Source organism: Saxophila tyrrhenica (assembly GCF_035928015.1).
Source record: "Saxophila tyrrhenica strain CCFEE 5935 chromosome Unknown scaffold_6, whole genome shotgun sequence".
Taxonomy (NCBI): Eukaryota; Fungi; Ascomycota; class Dothideomycetes; order Mycosphaerellales; family Extremaceae; genus Saxophila; species Saxophila tyrrhenica.
The window spans coordinates 95974-110860 of NW_027041738.1; the positions used below are offsets into that span (position 1 = coordinate 95974).

General features: G+C 55.2%; 5 protein-coding genes across 5 annotated transcripts; 1 reads left to right on the plus strand and 4 right to left on the minus strand.

The window, feature by feature from the left end:
* Positions 1 to 775: 775 nt before the first annotated feature.
* On the minus strand, positions 776 to 2704 carry DLD1_2 (D-lactate ferricytochrome c oxidoreductase; the record flags this gene model as incomplete). Its single annotated transcript, XM_064801314.1, has 3 exons — positions 776 to 868; positions 925 to 2375; positions 2434 to 2704. 3 exons carry the CDS (start codon positions 2702 to 2704, stop codon positions 776 to 778), a joined length of 1815 nt encoding a protein of 604 aa, XP_064659944.1.
* A 645-nt stretch (positions 2705 to 3349) lies between these two features.
* Positions 3350 to 4717, minus strand: EXG2 (glucan exo-1,3-beta-glucosidase; the record flags this gene model as incomplete). The annotated part of the gene is made up of 3 exons (XM_064801315.1): positions 3350 to 3395; positions 3448 to 4608; positions 4659 to 4717. 3 exons carry the CDS (start codon positions 4715 to 4717, stop codon positions 3350 to 3352), a joined length of 1266 nt encoding a protein of 421 aa, XP_064659945.1.
* A 1265-nt stretch (positions 4718 to 5982) lies between these two features.
* Positions 5983 to 8045, minus strand: LTR77_004062 (uncharacterized protein; the record flags this gene model as incomplete). Its single annotated transcript, XM_064801316.1, has 4 exons — positions 5983 to 7479; positions 7530 to 7569; positions 7626 to 7772; positions 7825 to 8045. The coding sequence occupies 4 exons, from the start codon at positions 8043 to 8045 to the stop codon at positions 5983 to 5985; spliced, it is 1905 nt and encodes a 634-aa protein (XP_064659946.1).
* Positions 8046 to 8522: 477 nt separating this feature from the next.
* On the minus strand, positions 8523 to 12434 carry RAD50 (DNA repair protein rad50; the record flags this gene model as incomplete). The annotated part of the gene is made up of 1 exon (XM_064801317.1): positions 8523 to 12434. The coding sequence occupies one exon, from the start codon at positions 12432 to 12434 to the stop codon at positions 8523 to 8525; it is 3912 nt and encodes a 1303-aa protein (XP_064659947.1).
* A 597-nt stretch (positions 12435 to 13031) lies between these two features.
* Positions 13032 to 14657, plus strand: wc2 (white collar 2 type of transcription factor; the record flags this gene model as incomplete). Its single annotated transcript, XM_064801318.1, has 2 exons — positions 13032 to 13521; positions 13564 to 14657. 2 exons carry the CDS (start codon positions 13032 to 13034, stop codon positions 14655 to 14657), a joined length of 1584 nt encoding a protein of 527 aa, XP_064659948.1.
* Between the last annotated feature and the right edge of the window lie 230 nt (positions 14658 to 14887).

Sequence of the window (14887 nt, forward strand, 5' to 3'; positions counted from 1 at the left end):
TGCCACCTGAGCTGCTGCTGCTGGTGAAGTGGTCCGGATCGAACCTAGTCGTCGGCAGCCACACAGCACTTCGCTTGTCGCTCCGATGGCTCCCCGAGACACTGGGATCGAGGGGCCACGCGGTACGTTTACCCTTGCACCTGCGGTGGTACCCCGGAAGATTCGATCGAGGAGACGAGAACCCGGGACCCGCTCCACCACCACCGTCTTTGCAGACGCGAAAGAAGAAATCACACGACAGAGCCGGCTGTTCGAGTGAGCCGGACAATGAGTGCAAGAACGAGAAAGACTCGTAGGCTCGTAAGCATCGATGTAGCACAGCAGCCGAAGACGTGGGTTTGGTCCACAGTAGTTCCGGTGTAGGTAGCACAGCGAGCAAAGTTGTACTTTTCTGTTTACTCACTCTTACACACCGCTGCCTTGCCAGCTTCTTCGGTCGACATCGATTTCCTTACACTCAGACGTTGCAGCATCATCGCTTCAATGTCGAGACTCTGCCATCGGAGCTCATTGATCTGGGTACAAGGTCCACAACCGCGACTTGTACGACATCACACGACGCGTTTGAGATCTTGTACGCACTCCGGTGTCTGGGACCCCACCACTCGAGCGATATCTACCAAGACGTTGCCCTGGCATCTTTCACCGCCGAGAGGGGCACGTTGCACTCGTTGTCCGAACGGAGGGGATGGATCTTGAGCACAAAATAGATTTCAGGACTTTCGCATATCCACATATTTACGCTCGCCTGAGAAGCCGACCGCGTCTCCTTTCCTCACCACTCCTGGACTTCACCAGGTTTCGGCTGCTGCGCGCGAATGACCTTGTCGCAGTTCAGCAGACACAATGGATCAAACGCTTGTTTCATCTGTCACCAGCAGTCAGCATCTGGCTCGCGCCAACCAACAGTCTAGCATCACTCACCTTCCGCATCAAGTCCACAGCACTCTGCCCAACCTCATGGGGCAGGTAATCCCGCTTCACAAGCCCAACGCCATGCTCACCCGTCGCCGTTCCTTCCATCTCAATCGCGCGCTTGACCATGTTGTGCACCAGATCGTCGGCGATATCGTGCTCCTTGTCATTATACAAGATGATGGCGTGGAAATTCCCATCACCAACATGCCCAACAATAGCGCCCGTAAGGCCACTCTTGCTGATCTCCGACTTGGTCTCGTCAATGATATCAGGTAGTCTGCTGATGGGCACAGCGACATCCGTAGTCCAGACATGATCCGAATCGTCCCTTCGCTTCGCCATAACCGACCAGAGCGCTTCTTTACGAGCCTCCCACAGTTCATCGCCTTCCTCCGCATTCCGCGCGAACTCGAAGGTCTGACTACCGGCTTTCTTGGCGTGGTCTTTGACGATGCTGATGTGCTCTTTCACCGCCGTCGGCGTGCCGCTGAACTTGAAGAACAGCGTTGGTGCTTCCTTCCATGAACGCGAAGTCCGGCCGACGTCGTTGATGCATTTCATCTGTACATCGTCCAGGATCTCGACCGCGGCGATGGGCACGCCTTCGCCGACGACGCGGAAGACGCAGTCGGCTGCGCTGCGGATTGTTGGGAAGGTGCAGACTGCTACCCGCGTATTCTGCGGTTTCGGCGTGACTTTCAGGGTGGCTTCGCAGACCAGACCGAGAGTGCCTTCTGAACCGACGAACATGCGCGTGAGATCGTACCCAGCGCTGCTCTTCCGCGGTCGTTGCTTGGTCTTGACAATCGTGCCGTCCGCCATCACAACCGTAATGCTAAGCACCCAGTCCTTCATCGTGCCATACCGATACGCATTCGTGCCGCTGCAGCCGGTCGAGATCATACCTCCGATCTGCGCGCCCGGGCCTGGGTCTGGCGGGAAGAAGAGGCCATGCTCAGCGAGCTCCTCGTTTAGCACTTCCCATCCTACCGCTGGCTGCACAACCACATCTAGATCTTCCTTGTGTAATTGAACGATCTGGTCCATGCGGCTGAAGTCGATGCAGACACCACCTCGCGTTGCTGCGTAGTGTCCTTCCAGCGAAGTTCCGCCGCTGTAGCCTGTAACCGGTATTTTGCGTTTGTGACACACTTTCATGATGCCGGAGACCTCTTCAGTGCTTGAAGGTCGGACGATGCAGAAGGCTTGGTCGGACTCTTTGTGGGCGTATGAGCTCCATTCGCTGCCGGCATGAGACGCCAGTTCATCGGCGTTGGTGGACAGGTTCTCCTCGCCCACGACATCTTTCAGGTCAGCCCATGCTGCTTGCAGAGTCGCCGGCGCGGTGTCATGTTGTGGTGGCTTCGTGACCGAGAGGGGAGCTGTCGACAATGGCTCTGGTTCCTTGGGCGTCTGCTTGCCCATGAGCCATCCTCCGAATGCGCCGGCGAGTAGTGCTGGACGTTGTTAGACCTTGCCATCTGCTTCCACACGCCAATGTATGCTTCTCCTTACCTACTGGTATAGCCAATCCCAGCGAGCTCCCCGAAGCCGCTCTCTCAGCATCTCGCTGTCTCGCGAACCGCTCCTCGTCTGCCCTCTCGCGCTGCACGCGCTCATGCGTACTTTGGTATAACTGTCCCTTGAAAGACTCCCGCTCTTCCTTGTTGTCTGCCGCATAGTGTCTGACTCCTTGAACCTGTGCTCGGCAACGTACAGCACCACTTCGTGTTGTCTGCCGAAGCTGCTGCCATAGCAGTTGGCGCGGGATGGGTGTTCGAGACATCCTAGGACCTACATTGGACACAGTAACCAATGCGATTGCACACCAACACTCTTGAAAGGTCAAAGGAGAAGAGCAGATGCAACGAAGAAGATACAATGACCTCTTGAATAATCGATTCGGCACACGTTCGCCGTTGACCTCACTTCGTTGATCCCGCATGGCCGAGGAGGAGGAGCTGCAGAATGAGCACAGACCAACTACACCTTCACCAAAAGTTGTCACATCTGGTACGAGGTCTCTGACTTGATCAAGCTGATTGAGAACACATAGTAGGCAAGGCGAAACAAGAGTAGCACGACAGGCAATTTCCAGAGCCACGAAAAGGGCATGCTGGAGCACCATATGTTGTTTTCGACATTATCTAGCCAGCGACTGCCGGCATATGCTTAAGTAGGTACGTGCAAGTTCTGCAAATCGCTCAAAATGCAGCAATGCGAGCAATACGGGCTCGACGAGATGTGGAAGGAAGACAGGAGACCTTTGGCTTCTTCTCAATGCGATGCTCTCATCCTCAAAGGCCATCATCGTTGTCATCATCGGACTGGATCGACTGCCACTGTCGGACACGGTCAGCATGTGTCCAAGAAAAGTGCTGTTCTTGAGATTGATACCCACATTTCCTGGCCCATTCGGCACCAACACTTCCTAGTTGTTGTCGCAAATGGCGCCAAACTTCCTCGACGTCAGAGGCCTGTTACACATCAGCACCTCATCACGGTCAATTATGCTGAACAGCCACTCACTGAGGAAACACTCCCGCGTCAATCAACCTGAAAGCATCCCACTCGGGCGACCCCTCCGTCTTGAAGTTCCAAAACACCCATCCCTGCGTACGCGCCTCGAAGGTCTCCATCTGCGCCTCAATATACCCCCTTGTGTCGTCCTTGAACTGCTGACTCCAGGTCTCGATGAAATTGATATTTTCACAGCTCCCGACGTGCTTAGAACCGGGGTACGTTCCATCGTACCTCGCGCCAACCCCATACCCGTTCAGCGCCGCCGCGCAATCGGTCATCGCAGCCGACCACTCGCCCACAAACGTCCACTTGTCCGCGCCCGAGTAGGCCCAGGCATTGTTGCACACGGCCTGTCGGTGCTGCCAGGGCTGCATGGCAACAAAATCGTCGGTGAAGACTTGGTATTCGTGGTGGTCGATGGCGACCCATTGGCTGTCGTGGTCCGAGGGGGTGAGGAAGCCGTTATAGTCGCTGGGGTGTTTGAAGCCGTCTTGGAAAACGACCACTCGCGACTGGGAGGCGGCGCGCTGCTGGCCGTAGCCGTCGCGCGTGAATTGCTTGACTGTGTTAAAGTCGAGAGAGGTGGCCATGGGTTCATTGAGCAGCTCGATACCGGCGATCACGTCGTTGTAGGAGGGAGCGCCGTATTTAGTCTGGATCTTTTTCAAGGCTGCTAAGGTTTTCTTGACGCTGTCGCCGGTTGTCCAGAGTGGCGTCTCCATCTTGTGGCCGCTGTTGTCGAATCCATTCTGGGATCTGGGAGCACCGTGCAGATCGATTATGACCTTCAGTCCTGTCTGTCTGGCCCAGCCGATGGCTCTGTCGATGTAGGGCGCTGCCCCTCTCGCATACGGCCCTAGGTCATTGTACGCCCAGTGGCCGACGGGTATCCGGACCATGTTGAATCCTGAAGCCTTGATTTTCTGGAAATCCTTGAACTGCACCCAGCTGTCCCAGTGCGGCCGGAGGACTTCATTGTATGCGCGCTTAGCGCCCAGCTTCTCGCACAGGGTGTACTCGTCCACGATGCCGTTCTCCTTGGGATAGTTCTGGAAAATTGACGGAGTGATCCAGGGTTCGAGGACCAGCCAGCCGCCTAGGTTGACTCCTCGGATCTTCTCGTTGCCCCAGTGGAAGCCTGACGGACCATGAGGAGGACCCCAGCTTCTGAAGTCATCACGTTAGCGGAGACCACTTTGAACCCACGGCATACGTACGGCAGAGCGCATGCGGAGGAGATGGCGCACACAGCCACCAGAGCTGATTTGAGCAACATGACTTCAACCAGCTCGGTCCAGTTCCCTATGCTGAATCGTCGCAGCTGCTGAAATCACACCAGCACGATCGCGAGGTCAAACCAAAGAAAGCAAACCAGAGATCGTCCTTATGTTTGTTGCCGTTGTTCACTGCTGTCCTCGTAGATGACGTTGGAATGTGTACCCGTGGAATGCTGAGCAACGTCCTGCAATCAATGCCGGCTTGGAATAAAATCAACACCAAGCCTGCTGGATGTGTCTGCTTCTTGGTCGAAATGCGCGGTAAATAAGGCCAAGTGCTGGTGAATGCGCACCAGGCGACTGAATGCAAGTGAATTGCTATTGAAGTGAAGCTGCCAACAAAGTGAGGTTATGGAACAGAACTATGAAGTGAAGTATGTACTTGACCACTGCCGAAGTTTCGGTTGAAAGGCAAGATTCGTGTTCCTGTGGGCCATTGGCCGTGCCCACGTTGGAGCGTGCTATGTTCGTCGACTGCTGTTTCCAGTCGTGCAGGCGCAAAAGAGAGAGCAAGAGGGATCAGCGATGTGAGTGGTCGTGAGGCGTAACGACGGCATTGCTTGACGACATCAAGCTTCGCGTTCCTGGCGCCGTCGATTTCATATTACTCCGCGCGGTATGATCTGCGCGGCAGTGCCTCGACGGCGTCCGGGACTGAGGTTGATCCCGGCGGTGGGTTCGCGACTGAGTCCGTTGTGTGAGCTTTGACGCGTTGCTTCGGGAGACTGATGCGCCTTCCCTGGCCTCCCATGCTCCACTATCATGCTCACAGCCCATTCTCCAGTCTATTGCATCCCTGAGACCCATTGAGATGCGTTGGAAGTGCCAGCGCAGAACATGGGCGGCTGTAAAACGTGTCGTTAAGCGCAGGGTGTTGGGATCAGGACGCGCCAGCAGGTCCACCGCCACCTCCGCGGCCAGTTGAAACGGTCCAGAGGCCCTGGTGAAACATCTAGGCCTGAGTCTGAAGATAGCCAGATATATCGACAACATCTCAACTCAACCATTACTGGCAAATATCAGGATCACTATAATTCCATGATAATGGGGAGCAAGACAATGTGCTATGCGACTGTATCGCAAGTCATCGATAGAAGCCAGGAAGCGCATGAGGTGGTCAAGCTGGAGCTCTATCCACATCACGCCTCACTCTGTACGAAGAACCTGCCAGCATCCCGGGGTATCACGTCTATAGCACCAGCCTCTATGTATAATAACCCAATTTCACGCCATCGCCCTGACGACTCTCCCTTTCTCGCTTCGTCTAGACCAGAGAACCCGCCAAAAACAACCCAAGCCACGCCAACACCACCACCCCAACCCGCGGTCCCTCGACCACCCCAGCACTCCTCTTCACCATCGCCCTCACCGTCTCGTTTATCCAAATCGGCTGCTCATTATCCAAATCATACAGCGTCGAAGAATTATACCTATTCAGCCCATTATAGCACTGCTTCCAACCAACCTTCGCCTCCCGATACGACCTCGCGAAGAGATCATCATAGCCTTCGTGCAGCGCATCTTTCAACGTCTTGATCTCGGGATGAAGCTGCTTCCACGGTTCCCGGCAGACTTCAGCGACGCACGTTTTCTGCACAAGCACAAGAGCGTCCAGACGATGCAGGACCCGCTCCGTAGGACGGCCGAGGAGGGTGTCCATGCCCCTCTCAAAAGCATTCATCGATCCATTCTCCGCGGGAGCAGAAGGGTGGAGGTTCGTCATCTGGTAGGCATCCCAGCTCATATCATACAGCTCGTGGGCTTCGTTGGTGCACCAGACGGAGTACATGAGGTTATACCCGTCGCCCTGAAGGCGCAGGGCTTTGTAGATGTTCAAGTTGCGGTTGTTGTCGACGTTGACTTTATTGAACATGCCTTCTTGCCTGAAGGGGCCCCAGAACTCTAGGTGCGAGGAGTCGCCGCGGAGTTCGAGGTTGCGGATGTAGTCGAATTGGTCTCGGATTGGGAACGAGATGGCTGTGCCGTCGAGCTGCCAGGCAGGGTCTTGCTCGATGCCAGCGAGTTGTAAGATTGTAGGCGCCATGTCGATGTGTCCGGTCACCAGGTCCCAGGTCTGATTAATGCCAACGTCCGGCCCGCGAATGAAGAATGGTATGTTGACGTCCTCCTCGAAACACTGTAGCTTGCCGCCTTGAAGACGATGGTTGCCGAGATGGTACCCATTGTCACTTGTGTAGATTATGTAGGTGTTGTCCAGCACACCAGCATCGTCAAGCTTCTGTATGATTGTGCCAACCATATCATCAACAGACTTTAAAGCTCGCTGGCGGCGCCTGTAGAATTCCTCAAGATACCAAATATTGCCATCTCCAAGCCGCTCAAGCTCCCAAACAGCGTTGACGCCACTCCGATTCGCCGGATTGAAGTTCGGTGACTTTGGCAGTTCGAGATCCTGATATAGATTCTCGTACTCCTTCTTCGGCACCGGATAGGGCAGCTTCGTCCGGTTGCCAGGATATGTGGCGCCAGCTGCAATGTGAGGAGCTACTGGCGCAGCGACCGCGAAGAAGGGAGTATCGGCTTGCGCTGCTTCCTCAACGTAGCCAGAAACGTAGTCGGCAATCTGGTCAGTGCTGTAGCCTGGTACTCGGGTGTTGATGTTCCACTCATTGCCGTCGTAATGGGCGTACGACGAGTTGTAGTACAGATAAGTCCTTGGGTCCACGAGGATGTCTGCTTTGGACCAGCCTTCTACGCAGACAGGATCGCAGTATGATTTGATGCCGAAGCCATTGAAGATCTGCGAGCAGTCAGGACCTCAAGTCATTATGGACAGGGCATTGAGGATACCTTTCCGGAATAATAGGTTTTGTAACCGGCATTCTTCAACCTACAAGAGAACACAATCAGCACACGATGCTCTGCTTGAGCATGCACCCTACTCACCAGACCTGCAGCAGCTTATCATGCAACCCATTCTTCTGCATCTGCTGCCACGCCCCACCAGGCACGCCCGCGATCACACTGGTGATGTTAGTATTGTGCGCATGTCTGCCAGTCCAGAGCGTGGCGCGAGCAGGGCAGCATTGGGACCTGCTCATCATTAGTTCATCGCTTACTGCCAGTACTGTCGTGGTTGCCTTACACATGACCATAATGCTTCCTAAACAGTGCTCCCTTCTGGATTAGCTCAGACTGCAGTGTAGTCATGTGCTTGTAAGAGTCGAGCAGGAGATCTTGATCGTCGACAAGGATGAAGACGATGTTGGGTCGCTTGTCCCTCTTCACAGCCTCATGTGCATAGCAAAGAGATAGGAGAAGGAGGAACGCCAGCGCCAGCGCCGCTGTTCTCAGTAGACGGCGCATCGTTGCTTAGGTGGCACGTTGTGTCATCGTGCTGGGAGAAGAGGATAGTAGAGCGGAGAAGACCATGAGACCTTACCGATACGTTGACAACACGGCACGCCCAAGGTCATGGGAACTTACTCCAGTAGGACCACATGCCGGGACGGGCAGCAAAAACTCACGCTGTCCATTCACTGCGCTCGCATGGCAAAGTACGATGCACGTCTCAGCAGGAAAGTCCACCAAAGATCTTGCTTACCCGGGGGCCTTTTAGTGGCGGCAGAGGACGCCACATGATGCCTGTTACTGCGTTGAACCGGGTTAACCTCATCTTGCAAGCTACATTACGGATCTAGAACGCTCATACAGCCATGCCATGCAAATGCTATCGCTAAAATGCTTCCCACGCCTTGCAATGCTCAAGCAATCGAGCAACATCCTCTGCGCCTCTGAAGCAATCGCCATCCGGCTCCTTCACATGATCACCCACCCCACCCCTCACATCACCTCCGCAATGCTTTGCTTCTCAATCACACTCTTCTGCTTCTCATTCCTGCTGACCCTCCAGTAGTTGTCCGCGAAATCACTACACTCCATCGCCTTCAAGAACTCCTCGTCATGCGTGATAATGATCAGCTGGAAGTTCTTCTGCTTCCGCCGCTCCTTCACAATCTCCGCCAAACTCCTCGCCAGCGCCTCAATGTTCTCGCGATCCAGATTCGTCGTCGGCTCATCCAGCGCAATGAGCCCGCAGTTGGTGCCAAAGCTCTCCGCCAGCGCCAGACGGATGATGATGGACGCCAGCACCTTCTGCCCAGCGGAGCAACGGCCGCGCATGTCCATCTCCGTGTCCTGCTTGACCATGACGACGCGGTAGTTGTAGCTCTTGTTGCTCTTCGCGTTCTCGTTCTCGCTCTTGATCATAATGGTGTCGACGTCCGTGCCCTGGTACGTCTTGCGCCACAGCTCCTCGATGCTGGTGTTGATCTGCTCCATCTTGAGCGAGTGGTACTTCATGATGGCCTTGTCGAGCGCGCCGCTGTACCGGCCCAGGTCCTCCACGCAGGCCTTGGTGGTCTCCGACTTGATGTGCGCTTCCTTGTACTTCCTGCCGGCGCCATCGTAGTCCGTCTCGAACTCCTTGATCAGCTCATCCAGCTGCTGGTCTTTGGACTTGAGAGAGCCGACCAGACTGGCGTGCTCGGCCGAAAGTTGGTAGCGCTTCATCTGCCATTTGCTGCCTTCGCGGTCGTACATCGCCTTATCCTCTTCGGCGTTGTGCTTTTCCAGCTCTTCGATCTCAGCACTAACATCCTTGAGGGCGCGAAGATCGTGGCGAAAACGCTGGTTGTCCTCGATGCCACGCTTTGTCTCAGAGTGGTTCCGCAGCTGTTCGTCGAGACCTTTGATCCGCTTTACAACCTCACTCTGCTCCGCCTCCAAACGAGACAGCTCCTTCTTGAAGTTCTCAACATCACGCTTAGCATGCTCCAGATTCCGATCTCCGCCTCTGTCGATGTAAGCCTGAATCTCCTTGTCCGCCGACGTGAGCTGATTGACGCTGTTGTTCAGCTTGTTGTATTCCGCCTGCAGCTCGCGATCCTTGTCAGCACCGCGGCGAGAAATGTCATCGTGCTTAGCTTGAGCTTGCGATAGCTGCGGTCCCAGACCTTGAAGCTCTTGGTCAATCGACTTGATCGCTTCACGCTGCTCCACACCAAGCGCCCTGTACTCCTCAATCTGCTGGTCGAGCTTCTGTTTGTCTTTCAGCTGGTACTCCGCAGTGCTCCGCTTGCTCTTCAGGTCTCTGAACTCCAGCTCCATGGAGTTGATGTTCTTCTCCGATCGGTCTCGATCACCGGTGGTCTTGGAGAGATGGGTCTTGACTGCTCTTGACTCCTCGTTGGCCTTCTTGCTGTCTTCCTGGATGATCTCAAGCCCACGTGAGCGACCAGCAGACTTTTGCTTTGCAACAAGCTCTTCAGTCTGGCTCTCGTAGGCAGCGATTTCGTTGCTGTATTTAGCAATTGTCTGCACCGTCTTGCTCATGCCCTCAACATCCCTCTTCGCCGCTTCTCGCTCACTGACAATCCCATCTTGTTCCTCAAGCTGCTCAATGAGGCGCTCACGTTTCGTGCTGAGTTGCTGCTCCTCCTTCTCGAGCGCGGGAATCTCCTTGTGCTTCAGCCGCTCCCAGGTGTCGAAGTCGGAGCTGACCGCCCTTGCAGCTTGCAGGTCCTTCTCGACACTGGCTAGGTCTTGCTGGAGGTCGTCGCTGACCTCAAACTTCTTCCTCTGCGTCTCCATGGTCTTGAGCATCTTGTCAAGCTCCTTGGAATTCGCAAACGCACGAGAGCAAGTCTTGCAACCGTTATGATCCTTGGCGAGCTTGACGCAAGAGTCAAAGTACTCAAGAACCTTGGAGTATGAGTCTGCATCAGCCTTGACGAAATCCCTGCTCTTCTCCATCTTCTCAACCTCTTCAGGATACTCAGCTGGCTCACAATCAACAGCATTCCGGATAGCAGCTTCAGTAGCCTTGAGCTCCTTCCGCTTGGCCTTGAGTTCCGTCGTGCAGTTGTTCAGCTTGTAATTGATTTGACTCATTTCGCGGTTCGTGCCCTCTCGCTGGCGTTCCGCATCAGTGACGTTGGCCGCTTTCTGCTTGACGAGCTGTTCGAAATCCGATTCAACGGTGCCAGGCGTCCAGGTCTCGCCGATCATCTTGCTGATCTTGTCGCCATGTGCGCCCTTCATGGTGGCCAAGCTCTCTTGCCTGGCTTTAAGCTCTTTGCGAACGAAGTCGAGCTGCGCGGAGTCACCTGCTTGCCGCGTAGCATCCACGAGCTCAGCGTCCAGCTTCTCCTTGCGATCGTCCAGCTTGCGAAGCTGTTCTTCCAGGCTCTCAATACTGCTCTTCCAGTCTGCGTTGCTCACCTCGTCCCTGGCGCTCTTGATCTTCGCTTCGATGTCCGCCTCATTCGACTTCATGGTGGCGATTGCTCCTTCATCCACGTTGATGCTGTTTGCGTTGCTGCGAAGCCCTGCGGTCTTCTTATCGTAGCCCGCGATGATCTGACGTGAGTTCTCCTTCCGCTGGTTCAGCGCCGACTTCTGCTCGTTGATCTCGCTGAGCGCCTTCTGAGCTCGCTGCAGTTCCTCCGAAGTTTCCCGCCTCGCCCGCTCAAACGCAGCGTTCTGGTCTTTGGCCATCTTGCTTATGCGATCCATGAGGTTTTGAACTTGCTTGTCATCAATATCAAGATCAAAGCCACGAATACTGTGAGCACGAGCCGTCTCCTTCACCAGAGTCTCGCGGTTCTGCTTTTGACGCTCTTGGGTGTCTTTCTGAGCTTCATAGGAACCGCATTCCCGCTCCTTGGCGCTGATCTGACCGCGAGTAGCCTGGACCTCCTGGTTGAGGTCGTGCCACTTCCGCTTCTCGCCCTCTAGCCGCCTCTCGTAATCCTGCACGTCCTGTTCGTACTGGTCCAGCATGCGCTGCAGGTCCGCGTCGGACTCGCTCATCTCGTTGAGATTCTTCCTCAGATTCTGCACGCTTTCTTGCTTCGTGTCCCGCTCGATTCGCTTGCCCCTGAGATCGCCCACGATGAGGTTGGCCTCCTGGCCTTGCTTCCATGCCGCTTCGGCGTTGCTCGCTGCTTCCTCGATGAGAGCACTCTTCTCATCGCTCTGCGCACGCAGTGACGTGATTTCATCATCAAGTTTCGACATTTGCTTCTGCTTCTCTTCGCCCTTGTTCTTGAGTGCCCGGCAATGCTGCTCCTCAACCTTGAGAACAGCCAGTTGCTCCCGGCGTTGCTTGGCCAGCACTTTGATGGTGTCGATGGCCTTGGTGTACTTCAGAGCCTCAAAGATTTCGTCAAATCGCTGCTTCAGCTTGGCCGGTTCCGAAAGGGGCCAGAGCGATTCCTCTTGATGGCAGAAGATGACGCTGTCCAGAACAGCCTTCGAGACTCCAAGGTATCGGGGTACCATGGTGTTCATCTCCGCAACACGGGAGCTCATGGAAACACGCTCCCCGTTGCGAACAATGTTGAGAGCACCTTCGAGCATCTTCATGCTTCTAGCTTGCTTCTTCACCGTAAGTTGCAGATTCCGGGTGCAGACCATGTGGTGGCCTTCTGTAGATTTGAAGGAGACTTTGACCTGGGCCAGAACCTCCTTCTCGCCACACAGCTTGGGATCATGGATGAAGGCACCTCCGACCTTTGTGTTGGGTGGCATATCTCCTGTGGTCGCAAACTTGAGGCACTCAATGATGGTAGTCTTTCCTGATCCATTTAGCCCGACGATGAGCGTAAGAGGTGTCGATAGTTGGATGGTTTCGGAGCGGACATTGTCGAAGGAGCGCACTCCCAGGATGGAGAGCTTCTCTATCTTCGACATGGTGGCGGTTGGCTTGTTCAGTCACGGGAGAAGCGGCCGTTCCAGTGGCGGCTGTTGCAAATGTCCAGCGTACTCCCGACTCATGCGAAGGTTGTCTGGTGCGGTGTTGTCGTGTTACATGTCCGAATGTTGAAAGGCGTTCTCTTTGTAGACATGAGTCCGTCGCGTGAATTGTTCTAGACGCGACGTCCAGGCAAACGGCCATGCTGCCTAATGCTGCCGTGACGAGTTGTACGCCTGGCATCTGAACATTACAGAACATGTTCACGTGATGATTACGAGCTACGGAACTGCGACCGACGGAGTCGGCGGACGCGGCCATACAGCAGCTTCTGGGATCAATCGCTCTCCGACATCGAGCTGTCGTTGTTTCCTGAGCATTTCCCCCCCGATACTGACCTCGCACAAGAACTCATCCCCCTTCCGATTCACCTCCGCGATTCCGTCCATCTGTCCCTCGGTCTCCGGACGCTCCCGCAGCCCGTAGTAGAGACGCCCGATCGCCTGCATCTGCGATCGTTGAGGCTCTGCGTCGCTTGTACCTGTGGCGCGGCTCGAGCGCGATCGCGATTGCGGTTGCATGGGCCGGCAGCGTAGATGTCGGGCTGGTCTCATGTGCCTGGCGCTCCAGGTGGTAACGTTCATGGAGCCATATCAGGGCCCCTAGACGGCGCTGCTGGCAAAGCGGACCTGAGTGGAATGCTGGATGCCAACGGCAATATCGACGTGAATCTTCTGAATGGCTTGGACATGGATATGAGCTTGCCGATGGATCTCGACATGGATTTGAGTCAGCAGGCGCATATGTACAATCCAACCCAACCGCAGCAAACTGGTATAGATGTGTCACAGGCACAGGAGCAGGGGATGATACAGCGACAGGACGATGATGTGTATCCGTCGCAGGACCATCAGCAAGAGGAAGCGAACATGTCGGGGGTTGCAGGCGCCGGGCCTCTTCCTACGTCGTTTGGGATGCAGACACCGGCGAACAGCAGCACGCTGACCGAGTTCACGAAGCGACGAAACTGGTCACAGCGTATTATAGAAGAGCTCAAGGACTTGTTGCACATTCTCACTCCAGATGGTCGGATACTATGGGTCTCACCTTCCTGCAAAACTCTCACAGGTCACGAGCCAAACGCGATTGTTGGCAAGTTCATTGCTGAGTTCGTCCATCCCGACGACAGTGGCATCTTCATGCGCGAGTTCAACGAGAGTATCGCAAGTGGGAACGGTCTGCGCTTCTTCTATCGCTTCAAGAAAGACGACGGGACATTTACAATCTTCGAGTGCGATGGCCATCCCCATATATCCCCAGAGCCGTCAAGTGCGAACCAGAACGAGAACCAACCTCCTGTAGCTGGAGTGTGCAGAGGGTTTTTCATGATGGCCCGCCCGTACCCGACCAGGAACGCTGCATTGCTAGATTCATTCTTGGAACACAAGATTGAGAACGAGCGGCTGATGAAGCGGATAAGCGAGTTGAAGAAAGAGGAGGCGGACGAGAATGACGAGCAAGAGAGGTTGTTCAGAGAGCACATGTCTCCGCGCACCAGTGATACACCCGGCCGGCAGGTTTCACAGGGTGTGGCATCCAGAGGGCCGGGATCAAAGACGCCGGGCGAGTCAGCCTTGGGGACGCCTGCCGACTATCAGGGAATGCCACCACCAGCTAAGCCAACAATATCCAACACCGCCCTCACGCGCCAGAACCTCGACAGCGTCCTGTCAGCACAGAAACCAGACAGCATAGCGGACAAGATGTCTCGCTACGAAGCCAACAGCACCCATCTCGAATCCATCGAACTCCTCACCGGCCTCCGCTACCGCGACGGCGAACGAAGTCATGGCATTAGTACTGGCGACACCTCACCCGCGCTCATCCGCGGCGACGCCGGTATTGCCATCCTGCTCGACCGCGATAGAGACGGCCCGAAGAAGGACAAGAAGAAGCAGAAGCTGGCGGATGAATATGTGTGCGCAGATTGCGGGACGCTGGACTCGCCAGAATGGAGGAAGGGGCCTAAAGGGCCAAAGACGCTGTGCAATGCTTGTGGCCTTAGGTGGGCTAAGAAGGAGAAGAAGCGGGGTGGGGATGATGGCAAAACTTCGAGTCCGATGCATGGTGGGAGTAGTGGTGGATTGGCGCCTGGTGCGACTATGGGAATGCAGCAGCCGCCTGGAATGCCGATGCAGGCGAGTACTGGTAGTAGCGGATGAAGCAGGCTTGACGTTTTCGCTGATGGACGACCTGCTCAACGGTAGCCGTGGAGATTTGCGCATTTGTGTGGGCACTCAGGGGCTTGGATGTGGTATGCTACACCTTCTCGGTTTCGGAGTTAAAATCCCGAGCGCCCGAGTATCCATCGAATAGCATCAACACATTCGCATCGGGCCCACGAAAACGAAACGCTCCGTTTCACGCTACGTGGAGGATTTACCAAGCCAAG